General features: G+C 37.8%; 1 protein-coding gene across 2 annotated transcripts in view; it reads right to left on the bottom strand.

The window, feature by feature from the left end:
- SPATA17 (spermatogenesis associated 17) overlaps positions 1 to 24,625 on the bottom strand; it is a 282,434-nt gene that overhangs the window by 197,918 nt on the left and 59,891 nt on the right. For both annotated transcript variants that reach the window (XM_075530400.1, XM_075530408.1), the window contains one exon: positions 13,411 to 13,514. In XM_075530400.1, coding sequence (XP_075386515.1) covers positions 13,411 to 13,514 — 104 coding nt within the window. The remainder of the gene's footprint in view (positions 1 to 13,410; positions 13,515 to 24,625) is intronic.

The following is a 24,625-nucleotide window of genomic DNA, read 5'->3' as shown; positions in this document are numbered from 1 at the left end:
AATGCTTTGAGAATGATTGGGGCAGGGAATGTATGGATGTGCTTTATACAATTGATGTATGTATATGTATGGATTGTGATAAGAGTTGTATGAGCCCCTAATAAATTGTTTTTTTAAAAAAGAAAAGAGTATAAATATCAAGCTTCAAATATACTAGAGACTTCAATCCATCAGATTGGAGTCCTCCTGATCCCATGCTTTGTACATAGCTTTCTTTTCCTTTCATCCACAAGCCTCAGTTAGAACCCAGCTTGATGCTGGATAGCTGATGTAATCCCTTGCACAAGGCCATTTGTCTTTGCAGTAGTGCACTCTTGGTTAAAAAATATATAAATTGGTGTATTCATAGTTTCCTACTACTAACTATAGAAGAGCTACAGTTTTTAATTAATGAAAAAGCAAACAGACTAAAGTTAAGACCAATGTTGACTAGTATCTACAAAATTTAAATACAAAACACATCTGATGTTAAAAATATCTTTTCTGAATTTTATCCTGTAAATGATTTAACACTGCCTGAAGTCACTGACATAGAATAAACCTGTTAAATTCCTCTTTGAAATTCAAACACTTTGAATGCCTACTTGTATAAGAGATTAGGATAAAACACAACTGTTTTGCTATAATATTAAGATTTAGGGTATAGTCTTGGAAAGTCATGACATGAAAATATTGTCCTCTTGTTGCTGTCAGTTCTCAAGCTGATTCTGACTCGTGTTGGAACATGTGTGCAGAGTGGAGCTGTTCAAGAGAGTTCTCAAGGCTGTGAGTTTTTAGAAGTTGATCATTGGGACTAAGTTCTGGAGGGCTTTGAACTGGCATTCTTATGGCTAGTAGGGAAGTATTTACCATTTGTGCCAACATGGACTCTGAAATAATATCCTAAGTAAATATAAAAGAACACTTTAAGAAAATGCTGCAAATAAACAAGTTTATATACTTTGTATGCATGCTACTGAAAACTAGCCACCCATGACCCCAGCTCTGAACTTATATAATACCCTTATGTACCATATATACTCATGTATATGCCAAAAGTTTTTAATTTTTTTTTTTACTTTTATAAAGGTAACCAATGGCCTGGCCCTTCATCACAGAAAGCTGGGGAAGCACCATTGTCCTGGTTTACCAGACGTTCCCCAGATGAATTACTGTCCAGCTGCCCATAGGAAGGAGAAATACCTATAGACATAACGGAAGGGAGGTTCACTCCGCTATGGGAATGTGTTAATCTGTGCACTCTAGATGTTGAAATCCACAGACACACGTGTATAAAAGAGCGTTGTAATTAAATATTAAATGCACAACAAGAAAACCTCCCTACAAGATCTTTTTAATCTCATAAGCCCACCATTATCCCATAGGCCCCCCAGAATCCATACAGTCTTCAACCATCTACAAAAGAGATGGAATGAGGCTGACTGCTAGTAAAAGCCAAGTCAGAGAAAGCAAAATAATCTCATATTTGGTGGGCATCTACATATAGCTGTGGAGCACCCAAAGCTGTTTCACGTAGATAATGTGGCTTCTGCTCAGATATGGCTGGGTGTACGTGAGCCTTGGAAGCAGTAGCATTTAACTGGCTCAGGCATCATCTCACTATACTCAAAATTTTTTAATGCATTTTTGTGGTAAAATTAGGTGCCACAGCTGATATTTGAGTCAGCTTATACTCGAGTACATATGGCATTCCTCTTCCTTTGAGTATGACGCAGATCCTGGGGTAGAGCTAACGTCTTACTTCAAATGAATAGAGCACATCAAATGCCATGAGATGTCACCTCTGATGTTGGATTAACAACAAGATCGTGCCATCCATCTGGTGTCCTCGTTCATATTCTCTTGTTTACTTGCTCTAATTCTAAAGGGAGGTCAATTCAGGGGCAGCTAATTTCCCATGCTGTAAACTGACGCATAAAGAGATCACGGTGACAAGAAACACAGGATATTACTACGGGTCAATAGCCAGAGCCATTGAGAACTATGAGCCAGATGGGAAGTGGATCTTCCACCAGTTGGCACTTTATCTGAGACCTTTTCAAGCTCCACGTGGAACAGTGGAATGAGAAAGGGAGACCACTGCTGACATCGGATGGATTCTGGCTGAAAGTTATTTACTTGTCTTATTTGCTACACAAAGGAATTTGACTGTACAGATCATAAAGAACTGTAGATGACATTGTTAAGAATCAGAATGCCAGGTAACATCATAGTGTTTGAAGTGAACAAGAAGGATAGGGTCTGATTTGAAATCCCAAAGATGTGCATCAATGTTGGCTCCTTGCACATTTTATTTCATCAGTATGAAGAGCAAATGACCCAGGACACTGGACCATACAGAGTAAAGAGGCATCAGAATCAGAAGAAGGCCTGTGATATGCAGATGATACAATCTTGGTTGCTGAAAGTGAAGAGAACTTGAAGCATTTACTGATGGAGATCAAAGTCTTCAATAAGGATTGCACATCAGTGTAAAGAGAACAAAAATCCTCACAACTAAACCAATAAACAGAAGCATGGTAAATAAGGAAAAGATTGACATTATCAAGGATTTCATTTGCACAATTAACACTCATGGAAGAAGGCATCAATACACCAAGTGGTGCATTACATTGAGGAGATTTGCTACAAAAGACATCTGTAAAATATTAGAGAGCACTTTGAGAATGAATGATCGTGCCCTTTGACCAAGTCACGATATTTTTCAATTGCCTCAGAGCGAAACCTATGTGTGGCAGATTCTCTGAACTAGAGAATGGAGTGGTGGGACAGGAACAGGGGCTAAATGAGAAACCGTCTCTGTAACACTGAGTTTTAAAAAAGAAGAGAGCCTATATATGATAAGAAGGTCTTAGAGCTGGTAATTACTGTCCATTTAAGACAAATTTTTAACAGCTAAATTCAACCATGAAAACACCATGCTGAATGAAATAAGGAATCACAAGAGGGGAAATATTGTATGATATTACTTATAAGAAAGGACAGCAGAGAAGGGGGGAAGGGAGACTCCAGATAGGGCAAGATATGACAAAATAACGAGGTATAAATTACCAAGGGCATATGAGGGAGGGGGGAATGGGGAGGGAGGGGGGTGGAAAAAAGAGGACCTGATGCAAGGGGCTTAAGTGGAGAGCAAATGCCTTGAGAATGATTGGGGCAGGGAATGTATGGATGTGCTTTATACAATTGATGTATGTATATGTATGGATTGTGGTAAGAGTTGTATGAGTCCCTAATAAAATGTAAAAGAAGAAAAAAAAAAGAAATGACATGAAAAGTCAGATATGCAGAAACCAAAGTTCATTTATTGGTGGCTACCAAGGGTTGGGAGCCAGATTGAGAGGGATGGTCATTACTTGATAAGCAGTGAATATCTGTTTAAGATTATGGAAAATATGGCATTAATGATTAAATAGTCATTCTACAACATGATTAGAACACTTGATATCATTATGTTGCACACCTAAAAAATATCTGGTATATGTGCATATATGTACGGTTTCTTTTTTTTTCACAACAAGAAGCTAAACTAGTTCACATACATAGAGACATGCAACAGTTACCCTTTGAGGTACAAAAATCACCTACAGCAAAGCACTACCTGGCTCTCTTTAATCCTGTCAGTCTAAATATATCAATTCCAAAATAAATGACAAAATTAAGAATAAATTACACATGATCAATTAATAAATATTCTGAAGCAAAATTATATAAAGGATCATGAAAAATAAATTACTGATGGAAAGCACAAACTGAAAAAAATGTGACCACATATACAAAGAAAATAATCACCAGGCATATTCCCATGAATTAAAAGAAAGCAAATGAAAATGAGGGAGTAGATTTTCAATGCAGTGAACAACACTAAATGTCACACACACACAAACACACACCCACCATACAATTCACTGCTGTGGAGTTGATCCTTTTTGTAATCCCTTCAGTGCTTAACCCACTTTGCCTTTGAGCTAATAACTGCCAGACCCATACCCAACTCCAAATACATTGAGCCATGAAACAAATTGGAAAAAAATAATTTTGGGCATTCACTCGACTTGAAAACCATGAAACAATAATGATAAAATAGAAACAGAAGCTCAATATTAGAAAGCTTAGTGGGAAAAGGTTGAATTTATAAGGTGATCTGCAACAAAGACAGCTTTGACCTTGAATAACAGTTTGGTGCTTGTGAGAGGGAACACTGATATACACATCTAAAACTAGGGATCTTAAAGGATTAAATTTAAACAAGTGGCCATCCAGCAGGGAAGCAGCAAAGCCTACATAGCACACCAACCTGTGTGATCATGAGGAGTTGATGGGATCGCTGTCAGGCATCCGAAGACCCTAAAAAAATAACTATTTCATGAGAATGATGGGGATCAAAATGGAGAACCCAAGCTCATCTGTAGACAGTAGGACGTCCTTCACAGAAGGGTCATGAGGAAGGGAAGAACCGGTCAGGGTGCAGTATAACACCACTGAAATACACAACATTCCTCTAGTTCTTTAATGCTTCCTACCCACCACTATCATTACCCCAGTTCTATCTTACAAATCTGGCTAGACCAGCGCGTGTACCATTACACTGCTACAGATAAGAGCTCTCAACACACAGAATCCAGGACAGATAGAGCCCTCAGTGCCCATAAGGAGAGTAGTGATACGCACCATGAACATAGGGGGAATGTTGGGGTGAGAACAGCGATAAAGGGAGAACCCAAAACAAAAATCAACATACACCTCCCACCCTGACCCCAGGGGGACAAACAATATATTCATGGGTAAAGGGAGACAGCGGATGGTATAAAATATTAAAAAATAATAATTTCTAAATTATCAAAGATTCACGAAGGTGGAGGATAGGGAGGTAGGGTAAATAGAGGAACTGATACCAAGTGCTCAAGTGGAAAGAAAATGTTTTGGAAATGATGATGGCAACAAATATATAAATGTGCTTGATACATGGATTGTTATAAGAGGTGTAAGAGCACCTAATAAAATGATTTATGAAAATAAATAAAATTAGGGATCCCACAGGAATATGGGGAGGCATATTCTAGATAACACTGATGAGGCAGTATGCCAGCCGCTAGACAATATGAATGAAAAATATTTTTTTCTGAGCAATCTGAGACACATGTCTGTTCCATATGTAGATAAAGGGTAAAAATTTCTGCTGCTCACATAAAATTGTGTGTCACCACTACATTAAATATTCTCAAAACAGTGAAACTTTTAAGGACAGATATAAGAAACTGCTTGATAACAATATTTCAGTGCTCCAGACACAGATCAATACTTATGCCCATTCAAAAAAAGGTGACCCAACAGAATGCTCAAACTTTAGAAAAATGTCATTGATATCACACAGAAGTAAAACTTTACTTAATATCATCCCCAAACTTGACCAATAGTTACCGCAGGTGAGGAGGAAAAGGCTGGAGTGTAGGGGCCATTGAGTTCATGTCAATGGTGGTAGAAACAATTTGTAAAATGATATCAATAGTGACTTTGCAGGAGGAGTATAATGAGTGACACTGAGTGAGTTATATAAGTAGAAGCTGAGGAATTCGCTTAATAAATAAATAAAATTACTACTTTGGAGCATAGCAGGAGAGGTTTGGGAGAAAATGAGGCATTAACAACAATGAAGAAGAAAATGTTCTGAAACTGATTGTGGTGATGATTGTACAACTTTTCTTAATATGATTACATGATATATGAAGTATATGCCAATAAGACTGTTTTTTTTTCATCATCCAACAACGGCTACAGCAGCATATTGACAGAAGAGGCTAGAAGTTCAGGCCAGATTTGGAAGAGGGCATGGAACAAGGGATATCATTGCTGATATCAAACGGACCTTGACTCAATGCAGAGAATACCAGAAAGATGTTTATTTGTGTTTTATTGACTATTCAAAGGCATTTGACTGTGTAAACCATAAAAAACTGTGGATAACCTGGAGAAGAATGGGAATTCCAGAACACTTCATTGTGCTCATGCGGATCCTGTACATGGATCAAGAGGCAGTTGTGTTTAAAATCAGGAAAAGAGTGTAATGATTGCATCTTTCACCATCGTTATTCAAGCTATATACTGGGGGGAAAAAACATCAGAGAAGCTGGGTGATATGAAGAAGAGTGTGGCATCAGGATTGGAGGAAGGCTTATTAACCTGTATGCAAGTGGTACAACTTTGCTTGCTGAAAGTGAGAACTTGAAGCACTTGCTGATGAAGGTCAAGGACTGTAGCCTTCAGTATGGATGACAACACAAAGTAAGGAATAACAAAATCCTCACAACTGGACCAATAGAAAACATGATGATAAATGGAGAAAAGATTGAAGTTGTCAAGGAATTTATCTAGCTTGGATCCACAATCAGTCTCATGGAAGCAGGAGTCAAAAGACCAAAAGATGTATTACATTAGATGAATCTGCTGCACATAATGAGAGTAGTGATGTTTCTTTGAGCCTATGATGTGCATGACCCAAGGTATTCTCTATTACCTTATATGCATGTTAAAGTTGGACATTGAATAAGAAAGACAGTAGAAGATTAGATGCATGTCAATTGTGGTGCTGGAGAAGAATACTGAAAGTACCATGGACTGCTCAAAGGACAAATATATGTGTACTGGAAGAAGTAAGACAAGAGCATTCTTAGAGGCAAGGGTTAGAAGACTTCATTTTACATACTTTGTATATATTGCCAGGAGAGGCCAGTCACTAGAGAAGGCTGTCATGTTTGGTCAAGTAGAGGGGCAGCAAAAAAGAGGAAGACCCTGGGCAAGATGGATTGACACAGTGATAGTATCAATGCATTCAGCTATAATAACAATTGTGAGGGTTGGACCCAACTGGAGGACATTTAATAACAATAACAGACACAGCGGTCTTCACCAGAGGAGCCTATATGATCTCATGGTCAAAATATATAAAATATAAGGAAGTAACTATCATGAGATAGTTAAAAGATAGGGAGGGGAAAAAACAAACACTTATCTTTACCCAGGAGGGTATAAAAGGCCTGGTAGGACTTGATCAAGGGCAATGTAATTGAGAGGAATTACTGAAACCCAAATGAAGACTGAACATGATAGCGGTATGAGAGGAAGGTAAAAGGAAATAGAGGAAAGAACTAGGAGCCAAAGGGCATTTATAGAGGTCTAAATAAAGGCATGTATGTATGTAAATATATTTATATATGATGATGGGGAAATAGATTTATGTGTATATATTTATAGGTTTAGTAGTAAGGTAGCAGAGGGATATTGAGCCTCCACTCAAGTACTCCCTCAATGCAAGAACACTTTGTTCTATTAAACTGACATTCCATGATACTCACCTTCCCAACACAATCACTGAAGACAAATGGGTGCATAAGCAAATGTCATGAAGAAAGCTGATGGTGCCTGGCTATCAAAAGAAATAACATCTGGGGTTTTTAAAGACTTGAAGGTAAACAAGCAGCCATATTGCTCAGAAGCAACAAAACCCACAGGGTAGAAGCACAAAAGCCTGTGTGATCACAAGGTGTCTAAGGGATCAGGTTATAGGCATCAAAGAACAAAAACGTCATATCATTGTGAATGAGGGGGAGTGTGGAGTGGGGACCCAAAGCCCATGTAGGCAACTGGACATCCCTTTACGGAAGGGTCATGGGGAGGAAATGAGCCAGTCAGGGTGCAGTATAGCACCAATGAAACATACAACTTTCCTCTAGTTCTTTAATGTTTCCTTCCCCCACTATCATGACCCCAATTCTACCTTACAAATCTGGCTAGTCCAGAGAATGAGCACTGGTACAAATAGAAACTTGAAACACAGGGAATCCAGGACAGACGAACCCTTCAGGACCAGTGGGGAGAGTGATGATTGGGGGGTGGGGAGAGGTGGAGGGAAAGTGAGGGAGAAAGGGGGAACCGATTACAAGGATCTACATATAACCCCCTCTCTGGGGGACGAATAACAGAAAATTGCGTGAAGAGAGATGTTAGTGTAAGATATGACAAAATAATAATAATTTGTAAATTATCAAGGGTACATGAGGGATGGGGAGGCAGGAAGGGAGGGGGGAAATGAGGAACTGATACCAAGGGCTCAAGTAGAAAATCAATGTTTTGATAATGATGATGCCAACAAATGTACAAATGTGCTGGGCAGAGTGGATATCTGTATGGATTGTGATAAGAATTGTATGAGGCCCCAATAAAAGAATTTTTTTAAAGAAAAAGAATAAAACTTCTTATCATAAAAAGTATTCACCCTGACAACTATAAATAAGGAAGTTTGAAAGACATTTTATACCTAAAAGCAACAGCAAAACCAAAACTAAATCTTTTGCCACTGAGTTGATTCAAATGCAAGGCAAACTCGTGTGTTACAGAGCAGAACGGAGATCCACAGGGTCTTCTTGGCTACAATGTTATCAACTCTTTTTTCCTCTGGCACAGCTGGATAGATTCAAATAGACAACTTAACAGCCAAGTACAAAGAGTTTGTGCCAATCAGGGATCTGTTTTTGTTAGATGCCATCAGCGATTACCACCATATCCACTCTATGCGCAACAGAATGAAGTGTTGTCTGGTCCTATGCCATCCTTACCATTGTTCCTCTGCCTGAGCCCCTTGTTGCAGCCACAGTATCGCTCCATCTCCTTGAGGGCCTCCCTCTTTGACTGCCCCCCACTTTATCAAGCATGATGTCCTTCTACAGGGATCTAGTATGTTTTAAACATTTAAAGATTAACTAGAATATAGAAACTGAAAGACAAATGCATATGGAAACAGGAGGTAGAATAAAATTTCAAAAGTACCCTAGAAAAATTTAAATATACAGTTATGCAATTAAAAATCTGTGGATGAAGAATACAATATAGTACATATGAAAAAAAAGTTTTTTAAAGTTTTATAAATAGCCAAACATTGAGTTAATGGGCGACACTATGATCATCAGTATCAACATAATATTATATTAGTATAGTATAATACCACAAAGACAGTATTCTGTGTCCTGCTTTGGGGCACAATTAGTGGGGTCTTGGAAGCTTATGAGTGGCTACCTAAGGTACAACCATTGGGCATGCCTGAATCTAGAGGAAAGAAAATCAAAGATGAGAGGCAACAGCTAGTACAGTGGACAAAAAGGTCACCAAGCAAACATCAGTCCCCACCACCCTGAGAGAAGACTTAGGTACTCCCGACTACCACTACTAACTGCTCGGAAAGGGAGCACACTAGAAAGTCCTGGACAGAGTGGAAGAAAATGCAGAACAAAATTGAAAATCATTAAAAAAATTAAAAGATCAAGCCCACTCCCATGAATCAGTTTTCAATCACACAATAGATCTAAAAGGGGAACAATAACACTAGGGTACACATGCTTCAAAACAATCCTCCATGACAGATCACAAGGGCAGCAAAGGACAAGGTTCAGACAGGTTAGGAAAGGAGCAACGGGAAAGGAAATGGGAGAGGAACTACAATGAGTGATGCTATGTTGTGGGCACTGCAATCAACACCATGAAAAAATAGAAATAATTTGTTTAATGTTTAAAATGTAAGAAAAATCCCCAAATCTGGAGTTTGAAAAATAGATTCCAATAAAAAATAAAAAGACACAAATAGAAAATGAGAAAACTACATTATCAAATATGTGGGAAGTAGGCAATACTGAACATAGAAAAAAGTAATAGCCTATATGCTTTAATTACTAAGAATAATTTAAAAACCAAGCAGAGTAATAAACTTATGTAGCAAGAACTAAAAGAAACTTCATATTGAGTAGCAGAATTAAAATGTTGCAATGTTCTCTAAAGCAGCAAAACAAATAGAACAGTAAGAAAATTTTTTAATTAGTCATAAATGATAACAGTGATATGAACTTGTCAACATGAAAATGTTCACAATACCAACTGCACATAGTATTAAGCCATTTTTGCCAAATGTATAAGCATAGAGGTAAAATGATCAACTATATAATGATATTCTATTTTTAAAAGCTTATGATATGCCAGACACTACTTAAATATTTTATATATACTTATTCATTTATACTCATATTGAACTTATATGTTCATTCTATAAATTTCTGTATTTATGGAGAAGGAGATAGAGGAGAAAAGTTTAAAACTTTGCCCCAAATCATGCAGCTATTAAGTCTGAGGTGGTAGTTACATAATCTGTTGTCGATTTGAGACTTAAGCATGAAGGAGTGGTGTTTAGCCTGCCAATCAGATCGCAACTTGACGACTTCATTTGGAGGTGCTAAGAAGAGAAATAGCTTACTGAAGGGGGACCCATGCTCACTCCCTATGAGATATTCCTGTGGAGAAGACACATGGAGCTACACTAGAGCTGAAGGAGCTGCATGGAAACCCCTGCCAGTGGTGAGATGTTGCCACTGCCACTGGGTCTGCAAGACTTTCCAGTCCCTGACCTGTGATCTTACAGCTTTCGGCATCATTGCATGTGTTGCATAAGCCTGAAGAGGACTTTATAGGTTGATATCCGATATATGGGCTAATATTAGACTTATGCTATTGATCTGGACTGGACTGGGATATTTTCTCAATATTCAATTACCCTTGTATGTAAAGCTCTTTCTTAGACATATACGTCTCCTTGGATTTGTTTCTCTAGTCTATGTGGACTAACACAATAAGTGATCTGAAAAAAATAGACATCAAAATATAAATAGTATCTTTTTTCAAGTGATGGGATTTGGATGAATTTTTTGTTCATTATTTTTACTCAGTTTTTCTACAATTAATATGACTTCCTTTTGAGAAAAAAGAGATATAGTTCTTAAAATATAAATGTAAGAAATGTATTATAAAGATAGACACTTCAGTTAAAGTATAAATAATATGATGACAATAGTATTATGACATTATCCTTTAAAATATATATGTACTTACTCATTCAGGAAATTGGAAATGTTAACAAAAATTTACCTTTACCAAATAATCTGGGGTCAGAGAGTTTCATGAACACTCTCTTGAAAACTACTGAGGAACACAAATATTCATGTCCACTTATCTAATAAACATAGCAACAAACATAGACTGAGTTGTGACAACAGCAACACAGGAAAATGACAAGCAATTGTTGCTGTAAATGTGGATATTTATTATTGTTGTTAGGAACTGTTGAGTTGGTTCCAATTCATAAGGACCCTGGACACAACAGACCGAAGCCCTGTCCAGTCCTGCCCCATCTTTACAATCGCTAGGGTTAAGCCCATGGTTGTACTGTGTCAGTAAATCTCAAATAGGTTCATTCTCTTTTGCGTTTCTCTCTACTTTACCAAGAATCAGTCTCAGTGCTTATATATATCCCTAATCTAATACTAATATCAGTCAGTAATGAATCAAAAAATATTAGTAAAAGTGTCAATAAGTTTAACAAAGCCTTATGTACAATCATTTTAGTTGATGCTGCAAAAAGCATTTGCTAAATTCAAATTTCATTGTGGATTAAAAATGGTAATATAGAAATAACAGGACAACTCTTTACCCTGATAAAGAATACTAGTCTGAAATTCACTTGGCAGCATAGATCGAATACTCTTTCAAGGACAAGAGACATCCCGGTTAAAGTCAGGAAGAATACAAGTGTTCATTGAAATGCCCACAGAAGAGAAAATTCAGCCCACTTCAAAACCACCCCACTGGGGAACCAATCACAATTATCAACACATATACCCCACCCCTCCCCCACCCCCAGGGGGACGAACAACAGAAACTTGAGTTAAGGAAGACAGTGATCAGTGTTAGATATGAAAATAATAATAATTTATAACTTCTCAAGGGGTCACAAGGGTGAGAGGGGGGAGGAAGGGAAAAATGAAGAGCTGATCCCAAGGGCTCAAATAAAAAATAAATGTTTAGAAAATGATAGCAATGTATGTATAAATCTTCTTGACACAATTGATGTATGAACTGTTATGAAATGTAAGCATCCCCAATAAAATGATCTTTAAAACAACAACAACAACAAAACACCTTTCTACATCTTTTTAAAGACTTACTCCTATTCAGAACTAGGAGTGGGGAGAAGCAAGTGAGGCCCCCAAAATGTAAAATTTAAGAATATATTCACTCTGAGGGTTGTGGAAGTGCCTGCTAAAATTGTGTGACACGTCCTAACCTGGCTTGCTCAGATCCCCTCTCTCTTACCTGTTCTACTAGCTATTTCTCCCTGATAAGCTCAACTCTCTCACCTGGAAACAGAATGCCCATCTCTACAACTTTAGATTTCCCAGGCTGAAATGAGACAGCAGTTCCCGATGGGCTGGCCCACGTGCTTCAGAGTTCTCCAGCTTCTCCCACTGACTAACTTCCACTGAAAGCTTTCCTGTACCCCCACCCCGCCAAGAAACCACCTTAACATCTTAGCTATACTTAATTTCCAAACCTAGATGTGCTTTATAGTCATGTGAGGGATTCGGGAAATTAATGTTTAGATATTTATGTCGTCACTTGAGGATTTTGGGAAAAGTTTATATTTTAACAATTTATGGACAATGTATGGACAATTATTCATAGTGTGTAAAATGTTAGGGGTGAAAGGTATGGAAATGTTTTTTGAAAGGATTTTAGTAATATGGTTTCTAGATGTCTTGAAATCAGTGTTTACTCATAAAGAACACATGTGACATAGTAGAATTTCCCCAGGAGGTTTTCTGCACTGCAATCTTAGGAGCTAGCTGGTGATCAAGTCTTTTCTCCCTCCCAGCTACAAGGTAGAACTGAACGGCCAACCTCTGGCTTAACAGCCAAGTGTGCCTGCAGAGATTCTTCTTATTAATTACTATTTCCATCTCATGGAAATGACTGCTTGGCAGTGGTCACATATCGTAATAGAATAGGAAAATGTCACAAGAAAGAAAAACACCCTAATTCTAAGGTAGACTGAACTTTGGAAAGCTAACTGAAGAGCCAGCAATACTGTTAATTTGCATAAAGACAAAGACAACATTCAGTAGCCTGAAGGGCTGTCTTACTTTGTGTTTTTAAATTAAACAAAAATCTAACAGCAAAGCAGCCCCTTTCAATCTATGTCAAATTATTTTTCCCTCTCAATAGTTCTTGCTATTGAACATGTTTCTGAAAATATAACTGAGGCTCAAAACAATCGAGGTTCCATTTATGGAAAAACTTTACATATAAATTTCACCACATAAGGACATTACTGGAACTAAACTATTTTGGATAAGACAAAGATAGGCCTGCCACATAGACATGTCGACTAATTTGCAGACAAAAGTAAAGCAATAAAATTGTGATCATTTTTAAGATAACTAGCATTATATACCGAATTTTAGGAAGTCTTTCTAAGTATGGTAAGGCTTAACATTAGTTGACTGATCTTTCTGAAATGTTCACTCATGGACTACTCACCTGATTGCATCATTGGCTTCGGAAACAGCTCTCAAATATTCCTTCAAGTAATAGTAATTAAAACAATATTTCCGAATCCTATAGCCTCGCCATCGTCTCTGAATCTATTGATGTAAATAGAAAGATAAAACAATCCATTCAATATTTTGGTGGAAACATTATTATTATATCTTCAAAAATCAAGATTATATAAGTCATATCAAAGTCTCTTTTGCTTTTCCACTAATAGTATAATTATTTCAAATGTTGGTCTTATCCATAGATCTATTATAAAATAGACAAAGATAAAAACAAATTGCCATTTGCATTAAGATGTTTACAAGTATTTTACAAAATATTTTATAAAACATTTTATAAAATACTGAACTCTGATATTGGGAGATAGAATGTTACTTTATGAGGAGATATGATCACTAAGACTCTCTACTATAAATTAACAAGGAGCTTTTGAAAGGGAGACAAAAGTAGATAATAAACTAAGATCCAGGAATGGGTTTGGGGTTTGCATAAAATCCTAGCTCCAATTTAAGAACAATTAGTTCTTACTTCATGACTCTGATCAATACTCATGCTCAGGAAGGGAACACAGAAGATATAGCTGCTGTAGCAAAGTGTGGTGAAGGAATTAGATGGTGCCTGGCTATCATATAAAATAGCATCTGGGGTCCTAAAAGCTTGTTTCCAAACAAGAAGACATCTAAGTGGGATGTCAGCTAAGTTTACATGGAAGAAGCACACCAGGAGCAGTGACCAATGGATTATATATCACATAATCCAAAAACGAAGGAGGGAATAGGAACAGAGCCTAAATTGTGAAAATCTGGTTTGCAGAAGGCTCTGAAGACAATTGGAGCCCAAAATACATTTGTGAGATCTGCACAGGAACTCGGTCTCCAGTGATATCCCTCTATCCATAATGGAAGGATGGGAAGAAACCGTTACCAAACAAAATGCATTGAAGAGATGATTACAGAAGATCAAAATAATAAACTTGACCTGAAAGGCGAAGAAAACCTTGTTAGTTGGTCTCCCCTACTCCCTGCCCCCCTCTGATACATTTAGTTCCTGATCGGGTTTTCAACATTTTCTGTATATTTTGTTTGTGCCAATTGGGGCTTATCCCAGATGTATTTTGATATTGGGGGTGTCCCTCTTGAATTATTGTTACATGTTTTTCAGTATATGAAACACAGGATTGACAAACCTATAAGGACAGCAAGTAAAATAAGGTTTTCTGAGGAGCACAGTGGTGGGGAGGGTGGTAAAAGGGTGCTGATGTCAAGGAGTTCAAGAAGGAAGAGACTGATTGATGTAGCAATTGCACAATCCTGCTTGATGTGATTGAACCATGGAATGATATGAGATCTGTATTAGCTCCCAATAAAATGGTTTTGGACAAAAATAAATCAAACACCATTAACTAAAAAAATGTTGCTTTATAGCTCCAACTAATTGTCCTCCTGAGTGGTTACTTGTTGGGTTGTTTATTATGAAGTCAGCAGTTCAGATTTACCAGTGGGAGAAAGATGAGGCTTTCTCCTCCAGTAGATTTACTGTCTCAGAAACCTACAGGGGGCAATTCTACTCTATCCTTTGGAGTTGCTTTAAGTCAGCAACAACTCAGTGGCAGTGAGTTGGTAGTTTGGGTTTGTTTGCTTAAATTTTACCTTTGTTTTTTGAGTCCTTTTTGTATACAAATTATTTTTTTAATAATCTATTTGCTAAGAGCCCTAGTCTAATCGTTGGGCTGCTAACCATAAGGTCAGCAGTTCAAAACCACCAGTTGCTCCCTGGGAGAAAGATAGGGCTTTTCTCCTCCATAAAGTTAGAGGCTCAAAAACATACAGGGACCATTCCACCCTGTTCTGTATGGTCATTATAAGTCGGAATAGACACAATGTTAGTAAGTTTGGTTTTTAGGTTAGAATTAGTTAAAAGATTGTACTCTTTGTCTCCATAAAATTTTCAAAAATTGTTGAAAGGGCTGTTTAAAATTCAGGGGTTTCAAAATCTTTAAACAAAATACTATCATGTATCTAATTATGACATTTTAATACTTCTTTAACAACAACAATAATACCTAATATCATTTCTTGAGGTCTTATTATATACCAGGTACTATTCTTAGGGGTTTGCTTATATTTATTCATTTAATGTTTAGGACAGACATATGGGATATATATTTTTATTACCATAGTTAAGGATGATAAAACTGCTAAAATGAGTGTTTATATCAATTTCCCCCCAATCATACAGCTAATGATAATGGATCCAGTATCAAATTAAAGTTCATAGAGATTCCATTCTCTTAATCAATACAATAAAGAACTGAGAACAAAAGGGAAGTGTAATTTTCAATGAACATATGAACATAATTTCTACTGAAATTGACTCTTTTTATATTCTATTATAATATTAAGGTTCAAATAGTTAGATTTTTTCCCAGAATATATCATCGCTGAGGTTGTTCATATGAAAGGAGCATTGGGATCTGTAGAATAAACTTAAATGGCTTTCTGGATGTCTTATAAAAGCCTCCAGAATCATCAGAATTAGTCAGCCTCCTTAAATGCTAACTACTTTTTCTAATGCAACTAAATTTATGATAGAGTCTCAAAACCATAAGAACAACGCAGAAACTTTAACTTTGTGGCAAATGGAATCCCAAACAGTTGAACATCATTCTAGGAATAGAAGAGGAAGCACAAACCGAGGAATATTACTTCAGTCCTGCACCAAAATTCACATGCTCCCCGAAAATTCATCCCAACCGATTGCACATATTTATGGAAGGGTCCCCTACCAGGGACTTCAAAATGTTCAAGCACCAATTTAACTCTCTTTTGCTTCCAATTTCCCATGAGCTTTGTGAAGCTCACTCATAACTTGAGTAATTCTCTATAAGCATATAAAGTCCTTCTGTTTTACTGCAGTTTTGAAAGCTGAACTTCTCAAAATATGTTTATTTGAATGGGGGGGGGCATACTATAAGGAGACGTGACCTTGGTTCCTGAGTTTTATCTCTAATATCTAATAAGCCTTATTAACTAAGAGAGAAAGAGAGTTGGAAATTGTTATAAAGATCAATAAAGAATGAACAACAAAGTAATTTTACCTGAATTCTGATCTTTAATGTTCCCCGGTTTTAAAATATGGCTATTTGAGAGACATTTTAAAACCTGAGATTAAACGATAACTTTTGAAGAGTGTGTCAGTTAATTTCCCACTAGGAGAATAACTAAAATAATTGCAGAAATCATGTAAACCACATTATAAAAGCAATTAAAGCAGAGAGAGTAATTCCGGGAAATGAAATCAAGCCAGTAGAGCAAACTAATGTAACACATTTATACAACATATCTTCCAGAGTACTTTTAAAGTGATCTTATTTTCAAATCAATTATTGAAGAGAAGCTTAAACTTCCAAAATTACACACTCAGTTTAGAAACTATCCTTCTCCTCTCTAATGTGACCCAAATCCCATTCTGGCTGACAAAAAAAAAAAAAAAGGAAGAATCCATAGAGACCATTTTTCTAATGAAAAAGAATAATGAATTTGAATATGTATACATATATAAATTATACATGCAAATAAGTGAGTATTTTCATGGCTTATCTAATTTAATCATTGCAGCATCATTCGGAGGAGGGGTTATTATTAGCCTCATTTGATAGAAGAGGAAATTGATGCAAGAGAGGTTAAATAATTGCCTAAGATCACATAGCACTTGGATTGCTTTTAATGTTCCAGCATAATTTTACTGCATATACAGTAATGATGTTATTAGGGAAGAGAACACTTGTCAATACATTTCCTGATAGGAGATCCATCAGGGAGAAGAGTGGCTCGGGAAGCATGGGGAAATATTAGGATATCAAATACTGGCAAGGGTGTGACTACCGATCACAAGAAAATATCATGAGATTCTAAATAAAATAAGATTAAAGATGTTAGAAAATATCAATGATGCATGCTAGGGTACTGAGAAGAAGAGAGTGGTTATTCCAGCGAGAGGTTTGAAGTGTCAAAGGATTGAAACAGGCTAAATAATCTGTGCTGATATAAGGAGAGCCCCCTGAATTTAAAACAGAGTGTGGGGGATAGACAGGGGAGCACAAATGAGATGGGTTTCTTCTCTTTCCAAAATCCAAATTCAGCCGGCTACAAGTAGAAAGAGTACCAACCACACACCCAGCAAGGATACAAATGATGTGTTCTCACAGAACTTCCTGAGGCCCTACATATCCACCCCAAAGCAGGCTAACATTCCTTCCCAAGACATACTTTTTTATTCACAATGGGATATTAAAAAGTAAAATAATTTAATAAGAGTAGCAAGCTAGAACTCATAGGCTTTAAAGTATAATCATCCACTCTGTAAATCACTTTGTTAGAGCTTGGGTTAAAAAAGCAAAGGCCTAGAGGACATTGGGCATTTGAGTGGGTGAAGAAGCTGCCATCCATGAAGGGTAGGATGTAGAAGTCATTGAACTCAGGTATTGTGCTAGCTGCTTTTATCCTCACACCAGCATGAGGAAGAGGGAATGCACTCCAACTCACGCAGGAAGAAGAAACAGGTTCCTTTGCTCAAGGTTACAAGCCAATGAGAGAGCAAGTTCGAGTCAGATAATACACCCAGCTCTATCTTCTTCCAAAGTCCATGTTCTTTTCACGACAACATCTTAAGCGTATAGTCTATAAAATATGTGTGTGTGAGTCTGGCCTTTAATATTAAAGATACCATTTCCATATATCATAGGAAAGAAGTTCAATGGAATACTCAATGATATAATAAGATACAAAATGGCTATGATCCTACTTAATTTTGGCTATAGAAACAAATGACATCTTGAATATTGTCTAAGTTTTCAGTTGGTATTTCAGTACTAATGAATAAACTTTTAATTAAATAGGAAAAAGGGAACTTTCAAAAGGCAATGCAAAATTTGATAGTAATATTTCTTCTTAATTTCAAGGTGAATGGGTTACTGGTCCTCCTGCTACCAAAAAGGCTTGTATTTATGCCCTTCAAAGTCATTAGCAACTTTCAGAAGTGATTGGGATAAAACAATTATTGTCATTGATCAGCTCTGAATAGATAATTTTAAACAAAGTCATTGTGTGCTCAGCAGATTACAGCTTGTTAACGGGCAAGTTCTAAATGACCTCTTAAGCTAGTCAAATCAATGATGCATATTCCTCATTAAGTAACATCAAAATGTAAGTGGTCTTATAAATAATGTTTATTTTAAGCACTAAAACAAATGGCAAAACTTTGATATATCAAGAACCATCTGCTCATAGAAAAGATTTCTCCCTATTGGGTTTATTTTATTCCTGTAAAGTCATAGGAATCTTAATGCTAACAAAAAAAGAGAAAATAATGTCTTCACACTTAAAATTAAACATAAAATGGAGACACACAAAAACAATAATTAGATATCAATCTTCTAAATATATGTGTGAATGTATAGAAATAGAAGCCAGTTATTCAAAGTACATTCTTATTTACTCTCATACTCAACTATCCAGAAAACTCTAAGATGAGCACAGAAAAGGTCTTTATTAAATGCTCAAAATAGGAGCAATATAATGTTTGAATTCTAGGTATCATTGCATCACCATGACAAAATTCTGTGTGCTGAGTGCTTCAAAAATAATCAGGAAACAATTAAATTAAAAGATAATGGGTTTTTTCCCACAAACTGTGGGAAAGTCCAATCATTATATCCATTCACACATACATGAATTAAAGTCTGATTAACCGCATATTTTAGCAAAAGATTCTGCATGCAGTTCCTTCACTTCAACACGTGTGACCCAACGCTACCCTAAGTATAGTTCTTTTTTCCTATAAATTGATTTAATCATTTCACAATGGTACTGATGCTACAAGTAGCAAAGGGACAGGAAATATTTTTAAGTGGTGCTGGAACATTCACGTCTCTATTACAAAGCAAAAGTTTGGGTTGGCTAAATAGTTCCTTTGTCTATCATTCCTTAGGCACATATTTTGGGATTTTTTTTCCTCCTACTGTACTATGAGTTTGTGAGAGAGGGACTAAGTAGAATACAGAGGAAAGAAGATAAAAAAGAAGACCTGATTCAAAAGATTTCTCTAAAATTTTTATAACAAGACCATAGATTACTACTTTGAAATACACAGGCAGTATTACTATTTTGCCAATGAAACCCTCACACAGCTCTTTAAAACGTTCTGGGGCAAGCACGAAATAATCCATTTGAAATTTCATGTATAAATGATGATATCAGAACCATCCAAATCATTCTCCAAAGTATACAAAATTCTGGGACTTAAAAGTATACTAGAATTTGTTGCCAATCTGAGTCTGAATCACCTCATTGGTAGTGGGGTTGGTTTGGGGTTTTGGTGAAACATACACATTACTTGGATTAAATATGATGCTTCCATGTAGTGTGTACAATTTTCCTATAAATTATTTTAGAAAGTTTAAAGGTTGGCCCATTGCTCTAAAAGTACACTGTGAATATACAATGACCAGCCATTACCTGACCAATTGATAATTGTTATCAATTTTTGTTTCTCCGGTCAGTGTCTTGAGCACTTATTCTAAATCTTCAACATTTTCCAAAAGAGGTAACACCATCACAACCACATCTTCACTGCCCAGCCAGTTAACTACATTCAGGGTAAAATACATGCACTGTTGTCTTAGGGCCGATGTGTCGGTTCCGATAAGTGGTAAAAACAGAACAAACACTGCCCAGACCTGTGCCGTCCTTCCAACCATTGCTGTGTTTGAGCCCATTGTTACACACACCATCCATCCTCAGTCCATCCAGTGAGGGTTTTCTTCTTTTCCTCTGACCCTTTCTTTATAAGAATATTGTTCTTCTCCAGGAACTGATCCCTCCTGATACCATATCCTGAGTGAGAACCTCATTTCTAAGGACATTCTGGTTATACTTGCTCCGAGGCATGTTCATTCTTCTGGATAGCCCAGGGTCTACTTATCATTCTTCCGCAGCACCAGAATTCCAAGGGATCATTGCAGTACTTCTTGAGTCTTCCTTATTCATTGTCTAGCTTTCACATGCATACGAGGCCAATGAAAATACCATGGCGTGGGTTAGTCATGTCTTAGTCTGTCTTCCAAGTGGTATCTTTAGTTTTTAATGACATCTTTTGCAACAAGCTTACACAATGCATTTTTAAAATTTATTAAAGGCATGTTAACCTCTTTAATAATTTATAGGAAATTTAATGCTACATGAAGTCATGGCTTTCCTTAGATTTTTTAAAATAATAAATCCTATTATTGGGGGCTCTTACAGCTCTTATAACAATTCATACATCAGTTGTATCAAGCACATTTATACATACATTGCCATCATCTATTTTAATATATTTTCTTTCTGTTTAAGCCCTGGGTATCAGCTCTTTTTCTTCTCCTCCCTCCCCTACCCTCCCATCCTCATGAACCCCTGATAAATTATAAATTATTATTATTTTCATATCTTACACCACCAATTGTCCCCTGTCACCTGTGTTAGTTATTCATCACCCTGGAGAGCGGGGGAGGGGGAGTTATATGTCATTGTAGTGGGTTTCCAATTTCTCCCCTTCTCCCCCTGCCTTCCCCCTACCCTCATGGTATCACCATTCCCACTGCTATTCCTGAGGGGTGTGTCTGTCCTGGATTCCAAGTGTCAAGAGCTCATATCTATGCCAGTGTACATGCTCCAGTCTAGCTGTATATGTAAGGTACAACTGGGGTCATGATAGTGGGGAATGAGGGGAAAGCATTAAAGAACTCGAGGAATGTTGTGTGTTCCATCTGTGCTGTGCTGCAACCTGGCCGTCTCATCCCTTTCTTGTGACCCTGCTGTGAGTGGATGTCCAATTATCTACAGATGGGCTTTGGGTCTCCACTCCAACTCCCATCATTTGTATCAATATATTTGATTGATTTGGGTCTTCTGATGTCTTATAGCTTATCCCGTTGACACGTCTTGATCACACAGGCTGGTGTGCTTCTTCCATATGGGGTTTGTTGCTTTCCTGCTAGATGGCCGCTTGTTTAGCTTCAAGCCTTTAAGACCCCAGATGCTATATCTTTAATAGCCTGCCGCCGTCAGCTTTCTTCATCATATTTGCTTATATATCCATTTGTCTTCAGGGATCATGTCAGGAAGGTGAGCATCACAGAATGCCAGGTTGTTAGAACAAAGTGCTCTTGCATTGAGAGAGTACTTGAGTAGAGGCCCAATGCTCATCTGCCACCTTACTGCTTAACATTTAAATGCATGTACATAGACCTATATATCTATCATTTTATGTTAATGTATTTACATATATGCATGCCTAAATTTATACCTCTTTAAATGTCTTTTGCCTCCTAGTTCTTTCCTCTATTTCCTTTTACTTTCCCACTATCACGTTCGACCTTCATTTGACTCTCAGTACTTTCTCTCAACTACATTGTACTTGATCAAACCCCATCCAACATTCTACCCTCTCCTCGCCATCGATTTTAGATCTCTTATTGTTCCCTTGTCCCTGGGTTTGTTTGCTCCCTTCTCCCTTTCTCTCACCAACTCCTCTCCCAAGTCTCCCCAGAGCCGGCAGTTCCATTGTTTTCTCCTTGTACTCTGTTATCCTACCTATGTATATAGATAGACATGAGAAAAAAGGGAAAAAAAGGAAAAAGAGAAAGAATTACACACACAAACCCAACCGTATAAATAGTTCCAGGTCTATGTGCTGACCCTTCTGAATGTTTTCCACTCTGGTCTGGTGAAGTGCCATGCCCTGCCCAATGATTCCAAGGTCTATTTTCAGGATTCCCTGGGTACTTCATTGTTTTGCTCCTCGTGTTCTGCTGCACTCCCTTCATGTTTTGTCCGTGTGTGTGTGTGTGTGTGTGTGTGTGTGTGTGTGTGTGTGTGTGTGTGTTGGGGGGGTGGGGGGGGATGGTGTCAGACCAGGTACAGTTCTCACTCTGGGTCTTCAGTCCTGTTCCCTGTAGCCCTGTGGGTCAGTGCGGGGGTGTCATCGTATCTCATGGTGGGGCCAGCCCTGCAGTCCTCTCTGTGCATTGGCTGCTCCAAGCAGGAATGTCATCCTCGAGACTTGGTGTGATAGGTTATGGTTTCTCTCTCTCTCTCTCTCTCTGTCTGTCTCTGGGCAAAAATGTCACTCTCCCTGGGCTGTTTCTTCAGTTCTGTACTCTGAAGTGCATTCTTGTGGGAATGGGATTGACATAGCTGGGAATAGAGCTGGCCCCGCAGCCCTTTCTGTTAGTTCACTGCTTCCTGCCGGTACATTGCCCTTGAGGCTTGGCACCCCAGGTTGAGGTCTGGTCCCTTGTTCTCTTTCCTGGGGAGACATGAACAATACCCTCCCCTTCGGGGGGTGGTGGTTAGTGCCCTGTTTCACTACTATCCACACCCCCTACCCTTTACCCACCTTTTTAGTGGGCTACCATATACACCCCTGGGTTGGGTCAGACCCCTGCTAGGGTGCACAGACCTGGGCCCAGGTATTTATGCGCTTGTTGGCCACCCAATGCAATTTTTGTTTGATTTCATCACATGGATTGTGGATCCTAATAAAAAGAAAGTATTGACACTTTAAATATTTTGTCCACTTATTAGGATGTTGCTTACTGGTGCACTTATGGAGATTTTGATTTTCCTTACATTAAGATGTACTCTATACTGAAAGCTGTAGTCCTTGATCTTCATCAGCAAGAGCTTCAAGTCCTCATTTCAACAAGCAAGGTTGTGTCATCTGCATATTTCAGGTTGTTAATAAGTCTGCCTCCAATGCTGATGCCAATTCTTCTTCATATAATCTAAATGCTCAGATTATTTGCTTCACATACAATCTGATTATATATGATGAAAAACTACTTAGCTTGACACAAACCTTTCCTTATTTTAAGCCATGCAGTATTCCCTTGTTCTATTTAAAGAGCTGCCTCTTGGTCTATGAGGGGTATACCCCCTTCCTTCAAAAAAGGGAAAACACTGCTGGGTGGAGCTTTCATAGTACATGTATAAGTCTGGATTGACTAGAGAAGCAAATTCATAGACACTCATATATGTATAAGAAAGAGTTTTATATACAAGAGCAGTTGAATATTGAGGAAAATATCCCAGCTCAGTCCAGATCAAGTCCAGAAATCCTATATTAACCCAAATGCCCAATATCAATCTATAAGGTCCTCTTCAGACTCATGAAACACATGCAAAGATGCCTAATGCTGGACGATCACAGGCCAGTGGGTGGAAGTTCTTGTGGATCCAGTGGCGGTGTGAGCATCTCAGTGCTGACAGGGTCTCCATGTGGCTTCTCCAGCTCCAGAGCTTTAGTGTAGCGCCATGTGTCTTGTCAACAGAAATGCCTTGCAGGAAGTGAGCGTGTGTCCCCCTTCAGTGAGCTATTTATCTCCTTAGCACCTCCAAATGAGGTCATCATCCGCAACCTGATTGAGAGGCTAAACTCCTAATCCTCTCTAATTGACAACAGATTATGTAACTACCAAGCACACATCCCTCCCCCTACAGCTAGGAAAGCATTGAGCAACTCACTGCATTTGTATACCCAGTGGCATTGCTGGGAAAGCTCTCTGTGGTCAGTACATCTTTCATAAAAGCTGCTTGGCTGGAACCTTGCTTTGTGTGATGACCAATTTAAGAAAACAGTGTGTGGCTGTAAAATTGTGTTTCCTGTTATATACCGCCGCAGAGACTCTTGTGATGTTTTACGTAGGTTACAAGGACAGCACTCTGGGGAAACCTCAAGTGTCTGAATGGTTTTCTCATTTTAAAAAATATGAAATATCAATTGATTACAAACTTTGTTCTGGCCATCTGTCAACTTCCCAAACAGATGAAAATGTCAACTCATAGTGCATTTGGAGTTCGTTCAAGCTTTTGATTTAGAGGTTTGCAAAGACTGCAGTAACAATGTGTGACAACAAACGGCTTGATTTGCGGCACACGGGGGACTGGTTTTGCCAACAGTGCACCTGCTCATGCAACCATCTCAGTGCACCAGTTTTTGGTAAAAAACAAATCAACCAACAGCATCCCTCTCTTGCTCCTAGAATCTTACTCACCTGACCTTGCTTTGTGTGACTTCTTTTGGTTTCTGCAAATGCAGAGGGACACGAAAAAACAGCAATTTGGCCACTTTGAAGAGGTGAAGTAAACAAAACTTAAAC

Source organism: Tenrec ecaudatus, chromosome 1, assembly GCF_050624435.1.
Source record: "Tenrec ecaudatus isolate mTenEca1 chromosome 1, mTenEca1.hap1, whole genome shotgun sequence".
NCBI classification, from domain to species: Eukaryota; Metazoa; Chordata; class Mammalia; order Afrosoricida; family Tenrecidae; genus Tenrec; species Tenrec ecaudatus.
The sequence above is the reverse complement of the archived record's forward strand: the minus strand, read 5'-3'. Positions and strand labels throughout refer to the sequence as shown.